This window comes from Perca fluviatilis, chromosome 21 (assembly GCF_010015445.1).
Source record: "Perca fluviatilis chromosome 21, GENO_Pfluv_1.0, whole genome shotgun sequence".
Lineage (NCBI taxonomy): Eukaryota > Metazoa > Chordata > Actinopteri > Perciformes > Percidae > Perca > Perca fluviatilis.
In genome coordinates, this window is record NC_053132.1 from 31243415 (window position 1) to 31264035 (window position 20621).

Sequence of the window (20621 nt, forward strand, 5' to 3'; positions counted from 1 at the left end):
TTCAAAATAGTCAGACAAAATATAAACAATAGACATTTTTATGCCGTTTTGACGATATACCGTATATCGTCATTTCACCCAGCCCGGATAACAGCGTTTCTTGTAAAAATCACTAGCTGATTTAATTCTCATATTCCATTTCTTTTCCTGTAAAACTATCACTTTATTCTCAAAACATTTTGTTTTTTTCTTGTAAAACTTGTTTTTCCTTTTTAGTGGCCATACTACTGGAATATATACTGTTTTGCTGCCATTTTAATATTATTTCATGACAAATGCAGGGGTCAGATGTCATAAACATAAGCATTTAGCCTTCATTGCGTGCCAATGACTTGACCAGTTACAAAATTGATAAGGCAAATTAATAAACCTCACTCCGAACCTCTGATAGTTAGGGCTGTTAACTGTAGCAGGCTAACTTATTCTTAACGGTAGTGACAACGGAAAATGTGATTTTGTGTCCTGGCTGGCAGTTTATCAGGTGCGCCAGACATATTAATGTCAGAGATTAAAATGTCTAATCAAAATTCTACAGACAAAGAAAACATCATCATGGAAGTAAACAAACTTGGGCAACAACAAGAAGGGAGGAAAAACAATTGAGGAAAATTTGACGAAACAAAGCAAGTGAAAAAAAAAACTGGAAGAATATGTGAAGTGTTATAATGAAATGAAAGGTTTAAACACACAAACAGCAGTGCAAACATTAAGAGATATAAATGAATAAAAATTAGATTTGTAAATATTGAGTTGAATGTATTTGTAAAGGTTGATTCTTTATTACAACACTAAGAACTAGATGGAAATAAACACATTTATTTTTCAGCTACCAGGCCTGGTAAAAGAACAGAAATGTTTGAATATCAAAGGATGGGGACCATGCTATCATGGAGGAATAATGCTGGTATGAAATGGAAAGTTCTGTCCATGCTGCTTACACTGACTGGTTTTACCTCCCAGAGTAGCCTGCTGAAGCACACAAACCCTAAAGAAAGAAGGATGTCAGTACAGAGAGAGAGAAAGAGAAACAAAGTCAAAAGAGGGTTAGCTAATAAGCAAGCTGGGGGCAGATCCACACAACCTCACCCTGACCAAATAGCAAAATAAATAAATAGAAACCACACAATGTGGCTTTCAGTCTTTCCAAATTCAGTGTACATGGTGGTTAGACACTTAGAGCAGAAGCCCAGCAGAAGTGATACAGTTTTCCGACAGGCTCCCAATAGTTGACACCATATTAAGCATTAGCAGCAGAAACATGCCTTTTGATAACCTTCAATCAATTTCAAAACAAAGACAAGGCTTTGCAGGGATCAGGGTTGCACTGCTTCATCTAATAAAGAATCTATAAAAATCTATAGTGCAGCCCAATCAAAAGCAACAACTATGTAAACCTGTAGTCACTTTAGCATCACAAGCTAGTATTACTTCCAAACATTACAGTTTTAGAGGACCAAAAAATATACATTTTGTGAATTAAAGCTATAGTGCGTAGTTTCTGTCTCCCCATGAGGAATTCTAAGTAATGACAACCAAACTATCGGCGCCTCCACATGATACAAGCCTTCCGTTGAACACGGAATCGCGTTTAAGATTGACATGGTTATTAACCAGGTGGTGCAGTGGTCAGCACTGTGACCTCACAGATAGAAGGTTCTGTCCAAAGTAGGTATAGACTGATTATCGGCCCGTTTTTTTGGCAGTGTGCAGATTATCTGTATCAGCGTTTTATTTGGCTGATAACAGATAACGTTAATTTATTAAAAAGTGTTCTACTTTGGCTCTGCTACAGCTCTAGGTCTGTCCCACTGCTTCAGTTTCACTCACCACTGAGTCTGACTTAATTGCCTGACTTAAGGCCGGGACACTCTGGCGAGGTCAGTGACTCAAATCTGTTCGGTGTGTCCCGTGCCGTCGTCCGTCTGGGGGGCTGTCGGCGTTCATTTTGGCCGACCTGACATGTTCGGTCGGCGGCAGGGAAGTCGGGACGAGTAAAATCTTTTAAACTGACCTTTGACGATCTGAAATGAAGACAGATTCAGCAACTGCACGGCCTATTTCTCGTTTAAAATGTTTTCAGAAACACGTTTCAGTGAACTATTTTAGTACAATATGAGATCGTATTCTGAACGGCCGCCATGACAGTCTGGCTCTGAATTTCCGGAGAAAACAAACCCATGTGACGCGTTCGTCCAATCAGCTGCCGGTTTTCATTTCTTGGGCAACATTACAGATTAGCGCCGCCTGCTGTTATAGAGATGTATTACATCTCGTCTCCTCTCGTCTTTTTGGTCTGTTCTGTGGCAGTTTTTTGGACCTCGGGGACGCGACTGATCATATCGACGGGGTTTTCTGTCAACGGTCGCCCGTCGGCTATATGTGTCTACACCATTAGGTTAACTGGTGACCCTAAAATTGCCAGTAGGCGGCTTTCTGTCCCTATGTGTCAGCAGTGTGATTGAATGGCGACCTGTCCGGGGTGTACTCCGCCAAACTTAATAGAATCTTAAGATTCTGATTCAGGTAGAACAGCAGCAACAACTGAAGGAAGCAGTAAGAAAAGAAAAAAAAAACAGTCTGCTTCTTCACACCTATAGAAGCTTTACAGATGCAATTTAAATCAGCCTCAGGCTACATGCACTTCGATATGCCTGTATAAAAAAGAAAAAGAGGCATTTGTAAACCAAACCACGGCTCCAGTCTCTGCTGAAATCCTTCAAAGTGCTCTCTGAGCAGTTTTCTTCTGTCTGGCAGGTTCAGACGATGGATTTTATGTACGGTGCAGCTGGCTGTATTGTACAAGCCAAGGTTAATCAAATTCCAGCTTAGAACGCAAAAAGCTTTTTAAATGATTTGAAATAGCACTGTGACCTAAAACGGTGATGATAAAACACAGGGGGTTAGGAAGGAAGAAACAATAAAGACAAGGGGAGGCAAAGGAAATAAAAGAAATGTAAGAGATAAAAGGAGGGAGGCGGGGAAGAGACGAGAACAGTTTTCAGGCAGAGAAGAGACAAATAAAAAGAGACACAAAACGTGGTGGAGAGAGAGAGAGAGCATGACATTGGAATGCTGGAGAGTGAGAGAGGGGCATAGCTTTGAAGCAGTGATTAATGACATGTTTAATGTTAGCAGAGACAGGAGGGTTTTTACAGGTCCCACACTGGTGTCACTATACGGACACATACACTATAGTTATGTTAAAGCTATAGCCAACTATTTCTACCCCTGGCATTGGTTCTTCTGATCCACAGCTCCTTTGTTTCGATATACTGTATATATACACAAGCACACACACACACACACACACACACACACACACGCACACGCGCCGCACACACACACACACACGCACCTCAAGTCATTCCTTAGTGTTTTTATTCGAAGAGACTCACAGAACACTGTGGCTAAATTTACATCCAACACAAACTAATTGAATTGAAGAGTAACAGTGGCCCAGTTCTCAAAGGAGTGTAACTGAAGAGCTTTGTAAACCAGAGGAAAGTTTTTCCTTTTTGTTTCTTACAGTTTATTAAAAGTGCTGTAGGTAGGATTGTGAAGATCCAGGACTTAGCCAAAAAAATGTAACATCGACAACTTCTCAGTCCCTCCCCACCTTTCTGCTAAAGCCCAAAACAGTCTCCTAAGCCCCTCCCCCAACAAGGGAGAAGGAATGCGTGTGCATGAGCAGTGATTGACATGCAGTTAGACACCTCCCCTGGCCCTGATTGGTGCATCTGAACAGGGAGCAGTAGATTTTTGCAAATCGCACTACAGACTGTAGGTGGAGCCAGAGGAGCTGGATTTATTTTAAATGCCCTGCTTCATGTAGTTCTACTGGAACATAGGGTCAGTTTCAGCAAATGTGACAGACCGTTAGTTTTATAAGTCTTACCTACTGCACCTTTAACTGTGAATGCTTATACTGCGTCACATTTTGCGCATTTAGTGGTTTTGCGAATGGTTTTTCGAACATGAAGCCTGCTACGCTGATTTAAATGGCAATGGCAATGTTTCCTGCAACAACAAAGCGCTCGCCATGTCTTGCTCTTCTCTTCTTCCGTAAAATACAGTTGCCTTAAAGTGCGATCGTCGAGATCTATAAACAACTGAAAAAACAGTAACTGTGAAATGTAAAGTCTACTTGTGCGAGACTGTGGGGTCAAAGAACACAATAGGACGTCACACAAAGGGGCCGTTTGTGACCCTCCCACACGGCCGGACTACCCTGCGGCAAATTGCCAGATCGCTGTTTCCCTGTCTGAATGCAGCTTTAGACAGGAGCTCAATAGGGATTATCTGACATACTCAGGTATTCACACAATGCTGATAAAAACCAGTTCACACACACACACTCATTTATACTGACTTTGCAGTGAGTGGGAGCTGTAGGCCAGCAAGGTACTTTAAAAACACACTCACAGTGGATACATTTGCATGAGCACAATGTTTTTCATCTTCAAGTTAATATTTTATTCAGGATTTGCTGTAACGTGTAATGCAACTCTGCTGCATTCTTTTACACAGCAATAACTATTTCTGTCCGTTTTCTCATACAAGTGGTTTAGCAAGCCAAGTGACTACATTCCCTTCCAACAGGTTGAATTTAGCAAAACAATCTGCTGGATTGCTTTGCTGCATAAAACAGGTAGAGAACACTGTTGCATCTAAGCGAAGGGAGCTAAAGGTATAACAGTTTCTTACAAAGTCAGATTGGAAAAAGAATCAAGAAAAATACTTATCCTCCTAGTTAAAGGCCAAGGTGTTAGGGAGAGGCAACAGGAAGCCGTGGGATTTGTGGGACATTTTGTCTTAATTTAATGAACTACCACAAGAGTGAGATATACTGTAGGGTACAAACTGACTCAGCCAAGCTATTGTGAATTTGTGGTGAATACAGAAGGGCATCTTATGTAAATCAATGATGAAAATAATAAAGGAAAAAGTACCACATTTAAACAAATATCAAACCAAATAGAGTAGAAGCAAGAGATACTTGCCTTGACAGCTGCAGTGACAGCGGCGGTGGCTGCAATGCTCAGTCCCTGCTTGCCAAAGTTGACCATGGTCTCGTAGCTCCTCTCTTTGGCATGCACAATATACTCATCTATTTCCTGCAGGGAGACAACATCAATAACTTTTCTAGTAGACAGTTTAATCAGAGTACAAAGTGGTAAAGCTATAATATTCTCAACAACAATTAAATGGATGAATGGATGGATGGATGATCTTACCCTCTCTCTAGAGGACAGCAGAGGGTGCAGACACTTCCTGTAAATGAGACTTGCTCCTCTGGTGTAGGGGGACAGCAGCCAGATCACAAAGGCTATCTTCAGCTCGTAGTACAGAGGAAACCTGGACACACACAGACAAACACACAGACAGACACACAGACAGACACAGACACAGACACACACACAGTGGGCAGTATGTTTAGATTAACAGTGTTTGGCTTCTCTCTGGGGTACCAGTGCACGTACTGTAGCTTCCCGCGGAGCAGATTACCATCCGATTAAAGTGAAAGGCATCGTCTTGCAAAAACAACTACAGAGGTCACTGTAGTGTATATTTATGTATAACTTTTTGAAACTCTTTTGACATAATTTTCCTACACATTCATTCACTGGGGTCTCAAACCTGCAAGTTGCTTTTTAAAAACGCACAATGTGGACGAGAAAATTTCTTAGCGTTTGGCAGAAATGGGTTACAACACAGAGCGTAAGAGTGCAAGGGTAAAATGAACAGATTTATTATCAAAAAAAGGATCACAATGACGCTTCGGGCCAGCATATTGGTTGGTTGCATAAAAGTTTCTTTCACCTTCATGGTGTTTCCAATTCCCACAGTGCTAGCTTCTGTGATTGAGGTTAGGGTTTAGGGTGCCTCCACTCAATGGATACAATGATGAGTGCAGTACAGAACATATTGTCACTCCCACTCAGGACATCTCAACAACCCCACATTGCACCACAGGGGCACATTTGAGTAGAGGTGTTCTTTGAATTCAATTCACAGTGAATGGCATTCTGCCGCATTGCCAGTGTTTGAGTCTGAATGTGTGAATGGCGCGATAGGTTAGGTTACAGTTAGGTGTCTCACAGATGAGTGGTGGGGTTGGTTGCAGGTTAACTTGTAAATGGTGAAGTGGCCCCACATTATTTATTAAACTTCTTCCCCCAGGTCAGAGAGGCTCACAGGCACAACACCAGGTCCAGTGTAGCACATCTGACCTTGGTAAGAATCAGTTGGGTCAAAGTTATTTCAGATACCTGGGTTCCTATGATTGGAACATGCCATAAACCCAGTCATGTTTAAGGCACACTGAAACACTGGCTTTAAGATAATGTACCCCTGTAAAGACGGTTGCTTAGGCAGAGTATAATTTAGAGCCTGTTGATGCCCAATGTGAATATTTTCTGTTTTGAATGACTTACATCAACGACTACATGGAACATCACAGTTTGTGAAATACAGTGAAAAGAACCTCACACCAAAGACTCACTCCTGAAGTGTATGTTAAGGCTCTGACACACCAACCCGACGGCCGGCCGTCAGCAGAAAAGGCAGTTGGACTGATCAGTCGGCTCCCCGGGGTCAAAAAAGTACCTTGGACGCCGACTTGTGCGTACGTTCTGCGCGTGCGCGAAACGTAATACGTCTCCCTAACAGCAGGTGGCGCTAATTTGTATTGTCGCCCAAAAAAATTAAAACCGGAAATGACAGAACATCTCCATAGACCTCGTAAACACAGAGCACGCTGTCGTCAGTCATTGTTTTCATCAGACAGTGGTGATAGCAGTCAAGAAGGATCGCTGTTGTCATTGCTCGCTGAACTGAAGAAAATACGATGGCTAGTAATAAGAAGATACTGATGTTGTCAGCTGCAGTTTTCTCGTGCACTGATTCGCTAGTCAAGGGCTAGCACTCCACCAATCAGATTGGTCATTGAGTCCGACTGCCCACTGGCCGATTCAACAAGTCAAACCGGCCAAAATGAATGCTGACAGCTCCTCTGACTGACGACGGCACGGAACACACTGAACAGACTGGAGTCACCGACCTCGCCAGACTGTCTGACGGCCGATTATCGGGTTGGTTGAGTGAGTTTCAGATAATGCTTAAGTTAAGAAATTGTTGTCTATTGTGTGTTATTGTTTCTTTAGGTGTTATCTGAGATATGACCAGTGTGTGTTTGTGTGAAACTCACCATGCCAGTGTCAGGTCGGTGACGGTCTCCACCACAGTGTAGAGGGCAAACACAATCCAGTACATCATCCATCGCACCTACAGACGCACAAAAACAGAGAGAACACTGAACAATAGAGCGCCACACTTAAGAAAAGCCTCATCTGCTTCATATGGAAAAATAAGCATCCATGAATATGATCGTGGAGGAGAATAAATTAGGACTTCCACTGTACTTATACCTTTATTCATCACAAACCAAAATCCTTACAAAACATACACCTCAGAAACACTATATTAGGCTGGCATGAGGCCCACACCTTTATAAATGAAACTACAAAATGTTCATGTTTCTCACCCATTTGTGGAAATAATAGATTCAGACCAAGGAGGCATGATTCAACATTGGATGCAATAAAAAAAACTAAGTACAAGAAAAGACCTACATAATGAAGGTTTCAACAATTACTAAGTACATATGTCCCTCCTAGGAAGTACATATTTAAGTACTTATAAAATTAGGAGTTTTATACATTCACAAATTAAAACTACATTGGAACCCTCACTGGCTACTATTAAACAACTCACAGTAAACCATCTACCTAAAAGAGATTTTTAGCGTTTTAAAATCGAGCTCTGTGTCATGGCAGTGTTTAGACGGTGTGTGGCTATCCTCCGTGGCCACAGTGCATGGATGTCTGCTGAGATCCACCAGATGACGCTTTGTTGCGCAAAATGAATTTTGGATTTTGTTTTCAAGAATTTCCGCAGACCTCAGCTTCTCCGAGCTCCGTGCACTGCGGCCACGGAGGCAAGCCACGCACCATTCATCTAAACACACTGCCCACACAAATATGACACAGAGCTGGATTGTAATCGGCAAAGTATCCCTTCAACAACTGTCAGTTGACCATGTTTTATGATAGATTTTATTAATAGGTTCTAAAGAAAACTCCTATCTTCCTATCTATCTGCATTAAAGAATGACCTTCAGAAAGACATCTCTGAAGAGGGTTTGGGGAAGACATGTCTTCTGGCCCAAACCAAAATATAAACACCAGATTCAAAAGAAAACCGTACAAATGGCTGTTCAGGACTTATGGGCAAAAACATGGTCCACGCAAGTACGCGGATGCAGACGTTTCGAGGTACACAGGATCCATTTCACGTTGCGTTAACCCTAAGCCTAACCCCCCGCTCAAAGCAACCAGAGCTGACCAGTTTGACAAAGCTGTAACTGAACATGTCCGTATGCGGCGGCATATTTATGAAACTTGGTAAGAGTTACACAATTTGAGGTTTATATGGTATTATTCTTCTCTTCTTTCTTTCTCCTTTTATCCTGCACCTCTTTCCCTCTCAGGCCAGTAGTAGTGAAACAGAGGTTTAAGAGTTTTTCTATTTGCTTTTATGCTTTCTGCCGTCCTCCCTGCCCTCTCGCTCCCTCCGTCCCTCTTTAAGGGCTTTCCAGGCTCTTCTGTGTGGATTTCCATATCAAAGCCAGCGGTAGACGGTGGCAGGCAGGCAGACAGTCACATGGCAGGCTGCGGTATTAGCCAGACCCGGCTGCTGCCGCATGACTGAACACACACTGACACTAGCTAATGAAATGTCAGTGTGTGTGTGTGTGTCTGTGTGTGTGTGTGTGTGTGTGTGTGGGTGGGGGGGTGGATGGATGAATGAGGGAGTAAAGTCTGTGTTGAGAGAGGGAGAACAAGAGAGAGACACACAAAACACAGACACACACATTTACCTGTCTCACAAGCACAAACTCTCAAAATCACAAACGCCTGCAGTCTGATTCACATTACTGCTGGACTGCTTAATTGGTGACCTCATAGTGAACTCCCTAAACACACACACACACACACACACACACACACACACACACACACACACACACACACACACACACACACACACACACATAAATGTAAAGAGGAGAGAGAGTGAAACAGAGCCAGTGAGATGGAGAGGACATCTAATTTATGTTTCAATCCACTTGTGCCTCCACCACTTCTGTCTCTCTTCTACCTCTCCCTTTCATCTTCCACTTTATACCCCCTTCTATCTCTGTCTCTTAGAGCATTTTTTTCTCTTTCCCTCCCTCCTTCATCTCATCAGTAGGGAGGACATTAAGATGTGACCTCAGTGAAATATACAGCAGCCATTTTGCCTTCCTGAGGCAATAGCAGACATTTATTGGCCCCGTCTGTGAATAACTGCCTTCCATTAAAAGAGAGAAAAAAAGAAAAACACCTGACATCAGCTCTTAACAGCGACACTGGTAAAGCTAAACTTGGGAGACAAAGCATGAAGACAGAGCTGGGCTGCAGTGGGGCCTGACCAACACTTGCTCCACCCCACCTGCCGACAAGTTTAATTTAGTGCACGGATTTTCAACATTTTTTAAGCCAAGAACCATTTAACTGAAAGAGAGACGGAGCAGGGACCCCCTACTACATATATTGTATGTAGTAGGGGGTATACATTTTTATTTGAAACATATGTAGGAAGTTTTGAGTCTCACTGACAGTAGCTTAACAGCGATTGCAAAAAAAGAAGAAAAACTGCAAAAATAAAGGCATCGAAATTATTTGTGAAAGAAATTTGCATTTCTGTTAAAAAAGTTAAAGTGTCCTTGGCAGAGAGGCGAGTATGACATGAAAACATGTGCTGTGGAAATGGACATTATACTGAACTGATCTATGGGAGCACACGTAATCCCATACAGTAAATTGAGAATTCACAATTTATTGCCATTAGCTTCCAGAAATGTCATCAACATTTGTTCTGTTCATCTTTGCTGGTCCATCACTTTCGTTATCGCATCTTTACTTGAGTTGCGAGTTTCAGTGAAAGTAATTACACAAACACTGTCAACATGCTTAAGAATAGCAGCGGGATTCATAATACCGCTACGTCGCTGTAGTTTCTCCCCCCTTAATGCCTGTCAAGGTATTGGGGAATACAGGTAGACTGACACACTGTGTAACCAATCAGAGAGGCAGAATAAGCTCTATGCTGTGAAGAACCGTGGGCCAGATGTACCAACGCTTTTGCGCCCAGTTCAGGCGTATTTGTTTCGCAATGTGCGTGTAAAAGCATGGCAAGGTATGAACTAACAGGCCACACTGAGGTAAAAGAGCAGACTGCCTGTCGCAGGAACTGAAAATGGCAAATTGCGCTTTTCCGTGTCATGCATATGCATTCACGGGAGGGTGAAGGGGAAAGTGGGAGTTTCCCATAAAGAGATGGGAGGGGAAGCGTAAAGTGTGCCTAATTAAGTATTCCGCGCTATGTACTAAAAACATACCGCGTGAAAGCGCGCCTCTATTTTGCGGTGACAATTGTCTGCCTCTTAAAAGCAGGTGTAAACCAGGAAGCGGGTTTCCTGGCATATACCTCATGATAAAATGGCAGCAGTAATCTGAGCAAGACGAAGACATAGGCCAAGGAGACGAGCTGCCACAAGGATCACACTTTTTCAGTTGAGTGAACACGAAATCATGAAGCGTTACAGATTAAGCAGCCATGCAATATTACAGTTACTGGAAGAAATAAAATCGAATCTCTGACTCAGCGTTCACATTCCATTCCAGCAGCTGTTAAACTCCAATTACAAATATTGGCATCAGGATCATTTAAAACAGTCATAGCCTCAGTAGTGGGAATATGGCAGTCTGCACTCAGCCGTATCATAGCACCAGTACCTAACGCTTTGCTACAGTGCAATCTACGGTATAGTGGGCGGAGAAAGGCGCTGATTACCCGATGAACTGCAGGTTTGGTAAATATGACGTGCGCTTTCTGCGGGTTGGCCACGGTGCTGATAACGCTACATTCGCAAATGTACGTACAGCTGGCCCTGTGAGTCAGTAAGCAAGGTAGGTAGACGGCACTTTGTGTATTGCTCATGTAACATCGTTCTTGTGGAGTTAAACTATTTGTTCTAAGTACAAATAAGCTGCATCAACATCCTTCTGATGCATCCATCCATTAACTGCGTGAGTCTATTACCAATATGGCATCAGGATTATGTCCTATTTTGCAGACGCAATAAAAAAATGACATTATTTCACACGCCCAGCATGTTTTATTGTGCTCCGGAGATATGATATACACCATCTGTGCTTAGTTCACGTCTGTAACAGCAGTACAGTCGAGTGTGTTATCTAAACTGTTAAAGTCAGTTGAACCAGTGTGAAGATAACGTTGTCGGTAGGTAATAACGGTTACAAACAGGCTTGGTATTAAACGACACGCTAACGTGCTAACTTTTTTGGGTTTTGTAGCTGGATGAACGAGAGAATATTAAAAACAGATCAGTGATGCCGTTTTGCCCTCATGGTCGTCTGTGAAGTTTGCCGCAATTGATGTAATGTAGCATTACATGTGAAGTGAGAAAAGCGTCAGTCTCTGTTTAAAAAAATAACCTTTGAAATCTACAGATCTCCATTTCCAGATTTGGTAAGAGAAATTGTTAGGTAATTTACCTATACCTATCCAACTGCTTTATGCAACAAAGAAGTGGACCTGAGAATCAGTACTAGCAGAGATCAAGCGACAGAAGCAGACAGTAAGGAGGACAAAGAGGAGGCTGAGAGCAGAATCACAGCTTACTGCGTCTGAATCTGTGAGCCGGTGTGTTCACGCTGTGTGTGCGTGTGTGAATGTGTTACAAACTCAGCGGACTGGGATTTCACTCTCACTGACATTACTTACATCAGCCAAGATCACCAAGAAAACACCTCCAAGCCCTTACATCTATATGCTTGTATAGGTTCCCATTAAAACCTGAGTTCAAATGGAAATACGTGCTAAGACACAATTCACATTCTGCAATTCCAATGATTTAAAAAAAAGTAATCTCTTCAAAACACAGACGGCTGGTTTCCTAAACTGAATGATGTCATCAGGTGACACTTTCACAGACTAGAATCACCATGGTCTGGGTGAATACTCGATTCTGATTGGCTGCAGGGTGTCCATTAAAAAGTGATGTAGGACACCAATAAAGGAGTTCGGGGAAACTGACTGTTTACTGTTCTTTTTTAAATGAATGCGCTACATTAAATCAAAAGAGAAATGGATTTATTATTTCCAAATCGTCCTCTGAACACCGCAGGATGGCGCTTAAAATACACAGGCTGCAAGAAGTAAGTTCTATTGGCCCTCTGGACTGACTCAGTTTCACAGAGAATAACGTTATCTCACATCCCGTTTCACTGTTCACCTCGCTGCTTCAGGCTGCTCGCCCGTCGACAGTAACGTTACACATCGCGGATCAAATTCTTCGTAAAAGTCGTTATATTGTTTTGGGGACAATGACATGGCTGGATAGCTAGCTTGTCTTGTTGTTCAACATACTGTCAAATTATTTTTACTGATTGCCAACTGTACACAATGTTATTGACTTTGGATCTTGCTAGCATAGCGTCAGCTTTCTGGCTCGTAGCTAAACTGAAGGCTTCTATCAGCTGAGCGGACTATTTAAATATCTCTGGTTGCTAAGGGGAGGCAAGTCGTAAGGTTCTTCCTAATTCCTGGTGGAGAGAACAACGTTTGCATTGCATAAGAACCTGATGGATGGGAATGATTGTTCCAGGTATTAGTCAAACCGTCAGGCGTAACCAGGGAAACGGAGTTATTGTTTGGATAAACTTTAGATTTCGATTGTAAAACTAATTAAAATATGAACTAATGTTTTAAAAATGTGTTATTTGGCAAGTGACCATGGTATAAGCGGGTTAATGCCCGACGAGGTGTCCATTGTCAGGTATTAATGGACTTCGGCTGCACGTCGGACGGTTCACGCCTCGCCGTCGTCCATTAATACCTGACAATGGACACCTCGTCGGGCATTAACCCTTACGTATATCATGGAATCAGAGGGTTTCCAGTTGGGAATTCAAAACATTCTATTAAAGTGCTCATATTATGCTTTTTGGCTTTTTCCCCCCTTTTCCTTTATTGTGTTATCAACCCAGTCTCACGTCACTTCGTGATGGCATTACGAAATTAAATCTATTAGAACGTGATACCCTCACGTTATTTTGAAGATTTACGTGTTGGGGTCACGTTTTTTATACTAATGTATTTCAATGAGAAGCATCTTACGTAATCACAGCACGAAACTTTCTGCCAGTCGGGCTGCAGCAGAGAAGCTGGATACAGCTTTGATATTATTGGTATTTTTAGCCCAATAACCGCTGTTTTAATCAACATTTATTCACCAGATCTTATCACGGTTTATATGTATTTCTTTTAATGTTATTATTTCGGGTCTATTTCCGCAGGGAAGCTGGATTGCTTTGTTGTTTATTGATATTTTTAAAACTATAACGCTACATCTTTCAACATGTATTTAGCTGTTATCACATTGTGCATTTCTTTATTTTAATAATATTATTTCGGTCTTATTACCGGTAAATATTACAGTAAATAAGACAGAACAGTAGGCTACGATATGAAGCGAGCTGGCGCATTCAAAGCCGATGTCCCACGATGCGTCGGGCATTCATTCACAGAATCAGACAGCGATCAGCGGGTCTTTAACGCCTTATCATATCACTTCAATGTACGTTAGGGATCATGTAGAGAGCGTTGTTATAGCGACTACAACAACGGCAGGGTGATCAGTCCCGAACCGCCAATCTTCTTTCAGCGGATCGATTGATAGCTCTCCTCCAGAGGGAACAGAACTGCGTCCGCGCAGGCACGCTATGCTATGCATGGCAACGTTGTGTTATACTTAGCAACGGTCTGTTATCAAGAAAATAAAAGACCGTATTCTACATTAGAATTCAAGCAAGCCATGTAATAAATATAATATATATATATATATAATCAGTGGTTTTGTCACCAGCAACAACGTGTTGCTCAGTTATGTTCCAGTAACTTATGCACCGTTTAAATAAATCAGCTGAAGACTCCGGAAGTGACGTCGTAATTACCGCTCGGCGGGTAGGAAAGATAAAAATACATAATATTCGTAATATTGATGTTTTTGTCTAACGTTGTATTTGAGGAGTTAAACAATAAACATAGCAATAATAATAAAATACAGTTTCATGTATTTGTCTGATGTACTGTTTGCTCAGCCGGCCGGCGGGCGGCATCAATCTGAAATGGAACGAAGCCCACTCACGGCAGACAGCAGAAACAGGAGCCCAACACGTCCGCCCACCCACCCCGGAAGAACTACAAGTGCTCAAGCTTTGTAACAGATTATGGGCCGCGGCTATAGTGGGAGTTGCAGTTTTTAAATATATTGGTATATTTCTCATATGTAGAAGTTGGTAGTGTAGAATTTTGGATACACCCTGGGGTTTTTTTGGGATGGGGAACACACTGGTGTCATCAGCTTTTAAAAATCGAATCGTTAAACAGGTGAAAATAGCTTATTACCATATTTGACAGTGTTTACAGTGGGTAAACTTTGGTGACCATATCTACATGATAGCTGAGGTCCAGAGCTTTTTTATGTGTGTTGCACCTTCTGTTGCTAAATGACATCAGCTGAAGACTCCTGAAGTGACGTAGTAATTACCACTCGGCAGATAGAAAAGATTGCTGCACGTAAAAAAATAAAACAAATTGCTGCACGTTGCACGTGAGAATTTATACAATAAAAATACCAATAATGAAAAAATTGTGTTTTATGCTAAGCACTTTGATTTGCCTTGTCGCAGAAAAATACTAGGCCTATATAAACAAACTACAGTTAAGTGTTTAGAACTACAGCCTAATGGCTTGTTTGACTAATGGGCATTTGTTTTGACTTGTAGGCTATGTTGTGAAAAACAAAAAATAAAACTACTTACAAAGAGAAGCATTTTTCATTTTATTTTCCATGCATAGTTATTTAAAAACGCAATTTTCTAAATTTGCAGTTGATGAATGTTAATAGCAAAGACTAAAGGGGAAAAAAAACATAAGGATATTTATGTATGGGACTTAATTTGATTTAAATCACACTGTATTATTAGTTGTTTTAAACAATTTATGGTAGGCCTATCATTAATTATTATATTCAGAATATGATCCTGATATCAATCAGCATGGTTACAGTACAGCTTGTAGCCATAACCTCTGTAGCCTTTACTGAGACTACCTTTTCAAAATTAAGAAGGGGCTAGTTTTAGGAAGCATTTTAAGCAGATTTTTGCTGAGGTTTTTGTTCACAGAGATGTATATAGCTTTGTATGGGTATGTGTACACAAACGTGTTTTGGCATTTTTGGCACACTTCTACCTCAGCCTACTGCACACAGACACAAGTACTTTTGCATATTCTGCTAAAATAGAGACCAGAATGTGGTGCCAAACCAACAATCTCATTCAACCATTTCACAAAATGAGGAGTTGGTCGTGACATGGGTCAGAGAGTATCAGAGGTCATAAATGATGAACCAATCAATGGGCTCTGCTCCTACAGGCACCTTGGTGTGTATATGGACAACACCTTTGGCTGGAAGGCCCGTGTTGAAAGTGTGTCTTATCATTTAGAGCAGACACTCACAGTGAATCAGATGGTTTATGTTATACAAGGCTGCATTACAGAGCATTTTAATACGTCAGCAATATCTAAAAACATCTCATTTAAAGCTTACTTGTAAGGGGAGCACAGAGAATATGGTCTGATCAATCTTTATTCTCCATGCCAAGTAGCTCTATCCTCTGACAGAAGAAATGGGTACCCTAATGTAAACTAAATAATTCTAAACTATAGCCCTAATTTGGACCTACCTCAATTCAAAGTTAAAATAATGTTGCTTGAGGCTGCAGGGAAATAGCTTCATGATATGATGCATATGGTTGTGTGTTGCTCACTGTTTGTGAAAGATGAGCAATAGATTGTGGCTGTGTGATGTGCTTCAATCTGACTCCATATCACTTTTTTTATGTTTTTTTATCATAAGTATGTCATCTGTATGCTGATAAAACAATATGTCAAGTGTTATTTTTGAAGCATTTTAACTCAAGGCAAATATCCCTCTGGGGATAATAAAGTATTGCTTGCAAAATGGTCCCTATGATATGTGAAAATTAAAACCTTGTCGTAGGACTATAGCAAACACATCGTTGGAAAGGTCTCAGCCTGGACAGTAACCTATGTCAGTCTGAAGAGGATACATTATTCCTGCTTTGAAATATTGACATCTGAACCTTGAACCCAGTACATCTTTGAAGGCTTGTCATTTAGCAACAGAAGGTGCTACACACATAAGACCAGCTGTTCTAGAAAGCTCTGGACCTCAGCTATCATGTAGATATGGTCACCAAAGTTTACCCACTGTAAGCACTGTCAAATATGGTAATAAGCTATTTTCACCTGTTTAACGATTCGATTTTTAAAATCTGATGACACCAGTGTGTTCCCCATCCCAAAAAAAACCAGGGTGTATCCAAAATTCTACACTACCAACTTCTACATATGAGAAATATACCAATATATTTCAAAACTACAACTCCCACTATAGCCGCGGCCCATAATCTGTTACAAAGCTTGAGCACTTGTAGTTCTTCCGGGGTGGGTGGGCGGACGTGTTGGGCTCCTGTTTCTGCTGTCTGCCGTGAGTGGGCTTCGTTCCATTTCAGATTGATGCCGCCCGCCGGCCGGCTGAGCAAACAGTACATCAGACAAATACATGAAACTGTATTTTATTATTATTGCTATGTTTATTGTTTAACTCCTCAAATACAACGTTAGACAAAAACATCAATATTACGAATATTATGTATTTTTATCTTTTCTACCCGCCGAGCGGTAATTACGAGCTACTCGGAGTCTTCAGCTGATTTATTTAAACGGTGCATAAGTTACTGGAACATAACTGAGCAACACGTTGTTGCTGGTGACAAAACCACTGATTATATATATATATATATTATATTTATTACATGGCTTGCTTGAATTCTAATGTAGAATACGGTCTTTTATTTTCTTGATAACAGACCGCTGTTCGCATAACATAACGCTGTTATGCATAGCATAGCGTTGACATGGACGCAGTTCTGTTCCCTATGGAGGAGAGCTATCAATCGATCCGCTGAAAGAAGATTGACGCGGGGTCCTGATCACCCTGCCGTTGTTGTAGTCGCTATAACAACGCTCTACATGATCCCTAACGCATTGAAGTGATACAGGCGTTAAAGACCCGCTGATCGCTGTCTGATTCTGTGAATGAATGCCCGCATTGCACCGTGGGACATCGGCTTTGAATGCGTCAGCTCGCTCATATCGTAACCTACTGTTCTGTCTTATTTACTGTAATATTTACCGGTAATAAGACCGAAATAATATTAAAATAAAGAAATGCATACCATGATAACAGCTAAATACATGTTGAAAGATGTAGCGTTATAGTTTTAAAAATATCAATAAACAACAAAGCAATCCAGCTTCCCTGGCCGAAATAGACCGAAATAATAACATTAAAAGAAATACATATAAACCGTGATAAGATCTGGTGAATAAATGTTGATTAAAACAGCGGTTATTGGGCTAAAAATACCAATAATATCAAAGCTGTATCCAGCTTCTCTGCTGCAGCCCGACTGGCAGAAAGTTTCGTGCTGCGATTACGTAAGATGCTTCTCATTGAAATATATTAGTATAAAAAACGTGACCCCAACACGTAAATCTTCTAAATAACGTGAGGGTATCACGTTCTAATAGATTTAATTTCGTAACGCCATCACGAACTGACGTGAGACTGGGTTGTGTGTTATATATCTTTTTTGTGCATGTTATAGGTTTACAAAGTGAAAAAGCCCAAAGTCCCCCCCCCAAAGGGACTTACCATCTCCAACAGAAAACACTGTTTACAAACTGCTCCAAACAGCTCTATTGTAGTCCAGCATTTACTTCAGAGACAAACGTGGTCACTTTGGAACACACGTTATAATGCTCACCTAGCTGCTAGCATGGCACGCCCTCAAACCAAGCTAGTTCGAGCTGAAGAGTTCAGATAGTTGTATCTCCATATCCAGGAGACAGAAAGATTCATTTGATAACATTTAAATAACGTACTACTCTGAAACGTCTTACTCCAGTCTAGGTTGCGAAGCTGGGTCGGCTTGTTCTGCCTGTGTTTCGAGATCAGACTCGGGTTCGAACCCGTATGGCTGAGCCGTAGCCACGGTTACCAGCTGAGCCGGGTTTGTTTTGGATGACACTAGCATGCTTGTCAGGGCCCGCCCTACTCTGCTTCTGACTGGCTAGTAGTCCTTACCTAGGTACTGTCAGGGCACGCCCTCATACTCTGCTTCTGACTGGCTATTAGTCCTTACCTAGGTACTGTCAGGGCCCGCCCTACTCTGCTTCTGACTGGCTAGTAGTCCTTACCTAGGTACTGTCAGGGGCTGCCCTCATACTCAGCTTCTGACTGGCTAGTAGTCCTTACCTAGGTACTGCCAGGGCACGCCCTCATACTCTGCTTCTGACTGGCTATTAGTCCTTACCTAGGTACTGTCAGGGCCCGCCCTACTCTGCTTCTGACTGGCTAGTAGTCCTTACCTAGGTACTGTCAGGGGCTGCCCTCATACTCAGCTTCTGACTGGCTAGTAGTCCTTACCTAGGTACTGTCAGGGCACGCCCTCATACTCATTGCTGTTGATTTTTAGGGGGTAGACCACACAAAACTGGCAATATGATGCTGAATATGTGTATTTTTAATTTAAACAGTTAAAGTTAAGAACTGCGTTTAATTAAGGACTAAATGGATGCTCCCAGAAAGAAAAAAAAAGAAAAAAAGAAATAATAAAAAAAAAAAAATAAATAAAAAAATAATCTCTTTCCTGTTAAACTGGATGAGTAGGCTATATTGTCTTGAATAAAAGTACTAATGTAAATATGTAAAATTTATAATTAAATTTTGTTTATTCTGAGTTTTTCATGGAGTGAAGGATAATATGAAATTTAAAAGTTGAAGTTGGCTAACTCTAGCTGGCAGATATGGACGTGTTAGGTGACAATGCAAGTGTATGTTTATTTGTGTTAGATACATATACAGTTAGGGATGTGTATGTGTGGTTGTTTGTTTGTGTGTGTTTTATAGTTATGTGTATGTTTAAGTGTGGGTTAGGGAGAGCTCCGATGCAGTTGGTATTAGATAAACAGGAAGATAACAATTACTGCTTGAAACAATGATGAAGCACTCTAAAATGCCAAGAAAAGGTTTGAAGATAGCTCATATTAATATCTGTAGCATCAGAAATAAATTAACTGAAATTTCTGAAATATTAATGTTTAATCAATTGCATATTTTAGCTGTGTCAGAAACACATTTGGATTCTACATTTGATGATGCTTCTTTGAATATACAGGGATATTGTATTGTAAGGAGGGATAGAAATGCATTTGGTGGAGGAGTTGCATTTTTTATTCAGGATCACATACCAATTAAAATTAGAAATTATTTAATGCCAATGGTGGTGGAGGCACTATGGCTACAAATACAACTGCCACATTTGAAGCCCATGTTGATTGGTTGTTGTTATAGACCACCAAGTGCAAATAGTGAATATCTAAAGAAAATATGTGAAATGTTAGAACATGGGTGTGAGGGCAGTTATGAAATCTATTTTATGGGAGATCTGAATATAGACTGGAATGCATTAGGTTGTTCAATGAAAAAAAGTCTTCAAAATGTTACAGATTTATGTGGTTTGTCACAGGTAATTAACAAACCAACTAGAATATTTACTAAGAGTGACGACACAATTACTTCCACGTGTATTGATCATATTTTTACTAATGCAGTTGAGCTATGCTCAAAAGCATTATCTATACCTACTGGCTGTAGTGATCATAATTTAGTTGCTGTTGTTAGAAGAGCAAAAGTGCCGAAGCCTGGACCGAAAATAATACAAAAGAGATCATATAAATGGTTTGATCAGGACAGATTTAGAAATGATGTAAAAAGAGGTATGTTGGTCAGATGTATTACTGAAAACAAATCCTGAGGAAGCATTGAAAAACTTTGTTGGTATTTTTATGCCTATAGTTGAAAAGAATGCTCCAGTGAAGAAGTTTACGGTCAGAAGCGTCAGTACACCATGGTTAGATAAGGAGTTAAAGGAACATATGGTGGAACGCGATTTAGCAAAATTAACAGCAATAAGATCTGGTTATCAATCAGACTGGCAAATCTACCATAAACTAAGAAACTTTTTAACTAATTTAAATAGAAAGAAAAAGAAAATGTATTATAAAGCCAGGATTAATGATATTAAAAATGATAGTAAAAGATTATGGAATACGTTGAACAGCTTAATGGGAAAGAGCACTAAACAAACTCCATCTTTTTTGGAGAATCATGGAAATTTCCTCACAAAACCAGTGGAGATCGCAAACCACCTTAATAATTATTTTATATATAAAATAAATGATTTAAGAAATAATATGACAGAAATAGAGAATGAGATCTC

The 20621-nt window shown here is 40.8% G+C and overlaps 1 protein-coding gene across 1 annotated transcript in view; it reads right to left on the reverse strand.

The window, feature by feature from the left end:
• Positions 1–20621, reverse strand: part of reep3b (receptor accessory protein 3b) — a 67028-nt gene that overhangs the window by 11722 nt on the left and 34685 nt on the right. The window contains exons 3-5 of the mRNA XM_039787518.1: positions 7208–7284; positions 5235–5355; positions 5001–5114 (exon numbers count right to left, since the gene is read on the reverse strand). Coding sequence (XP_039643452.1) covers positions 5001–5114; positions 5235–5355; positions 7208–7284 — 312 coding nt within the window. The remainder of the gene's footprint in view (positions 1–5000; positions 5115–5234; positions 5356–7207; positions 7285–20621) is intronic.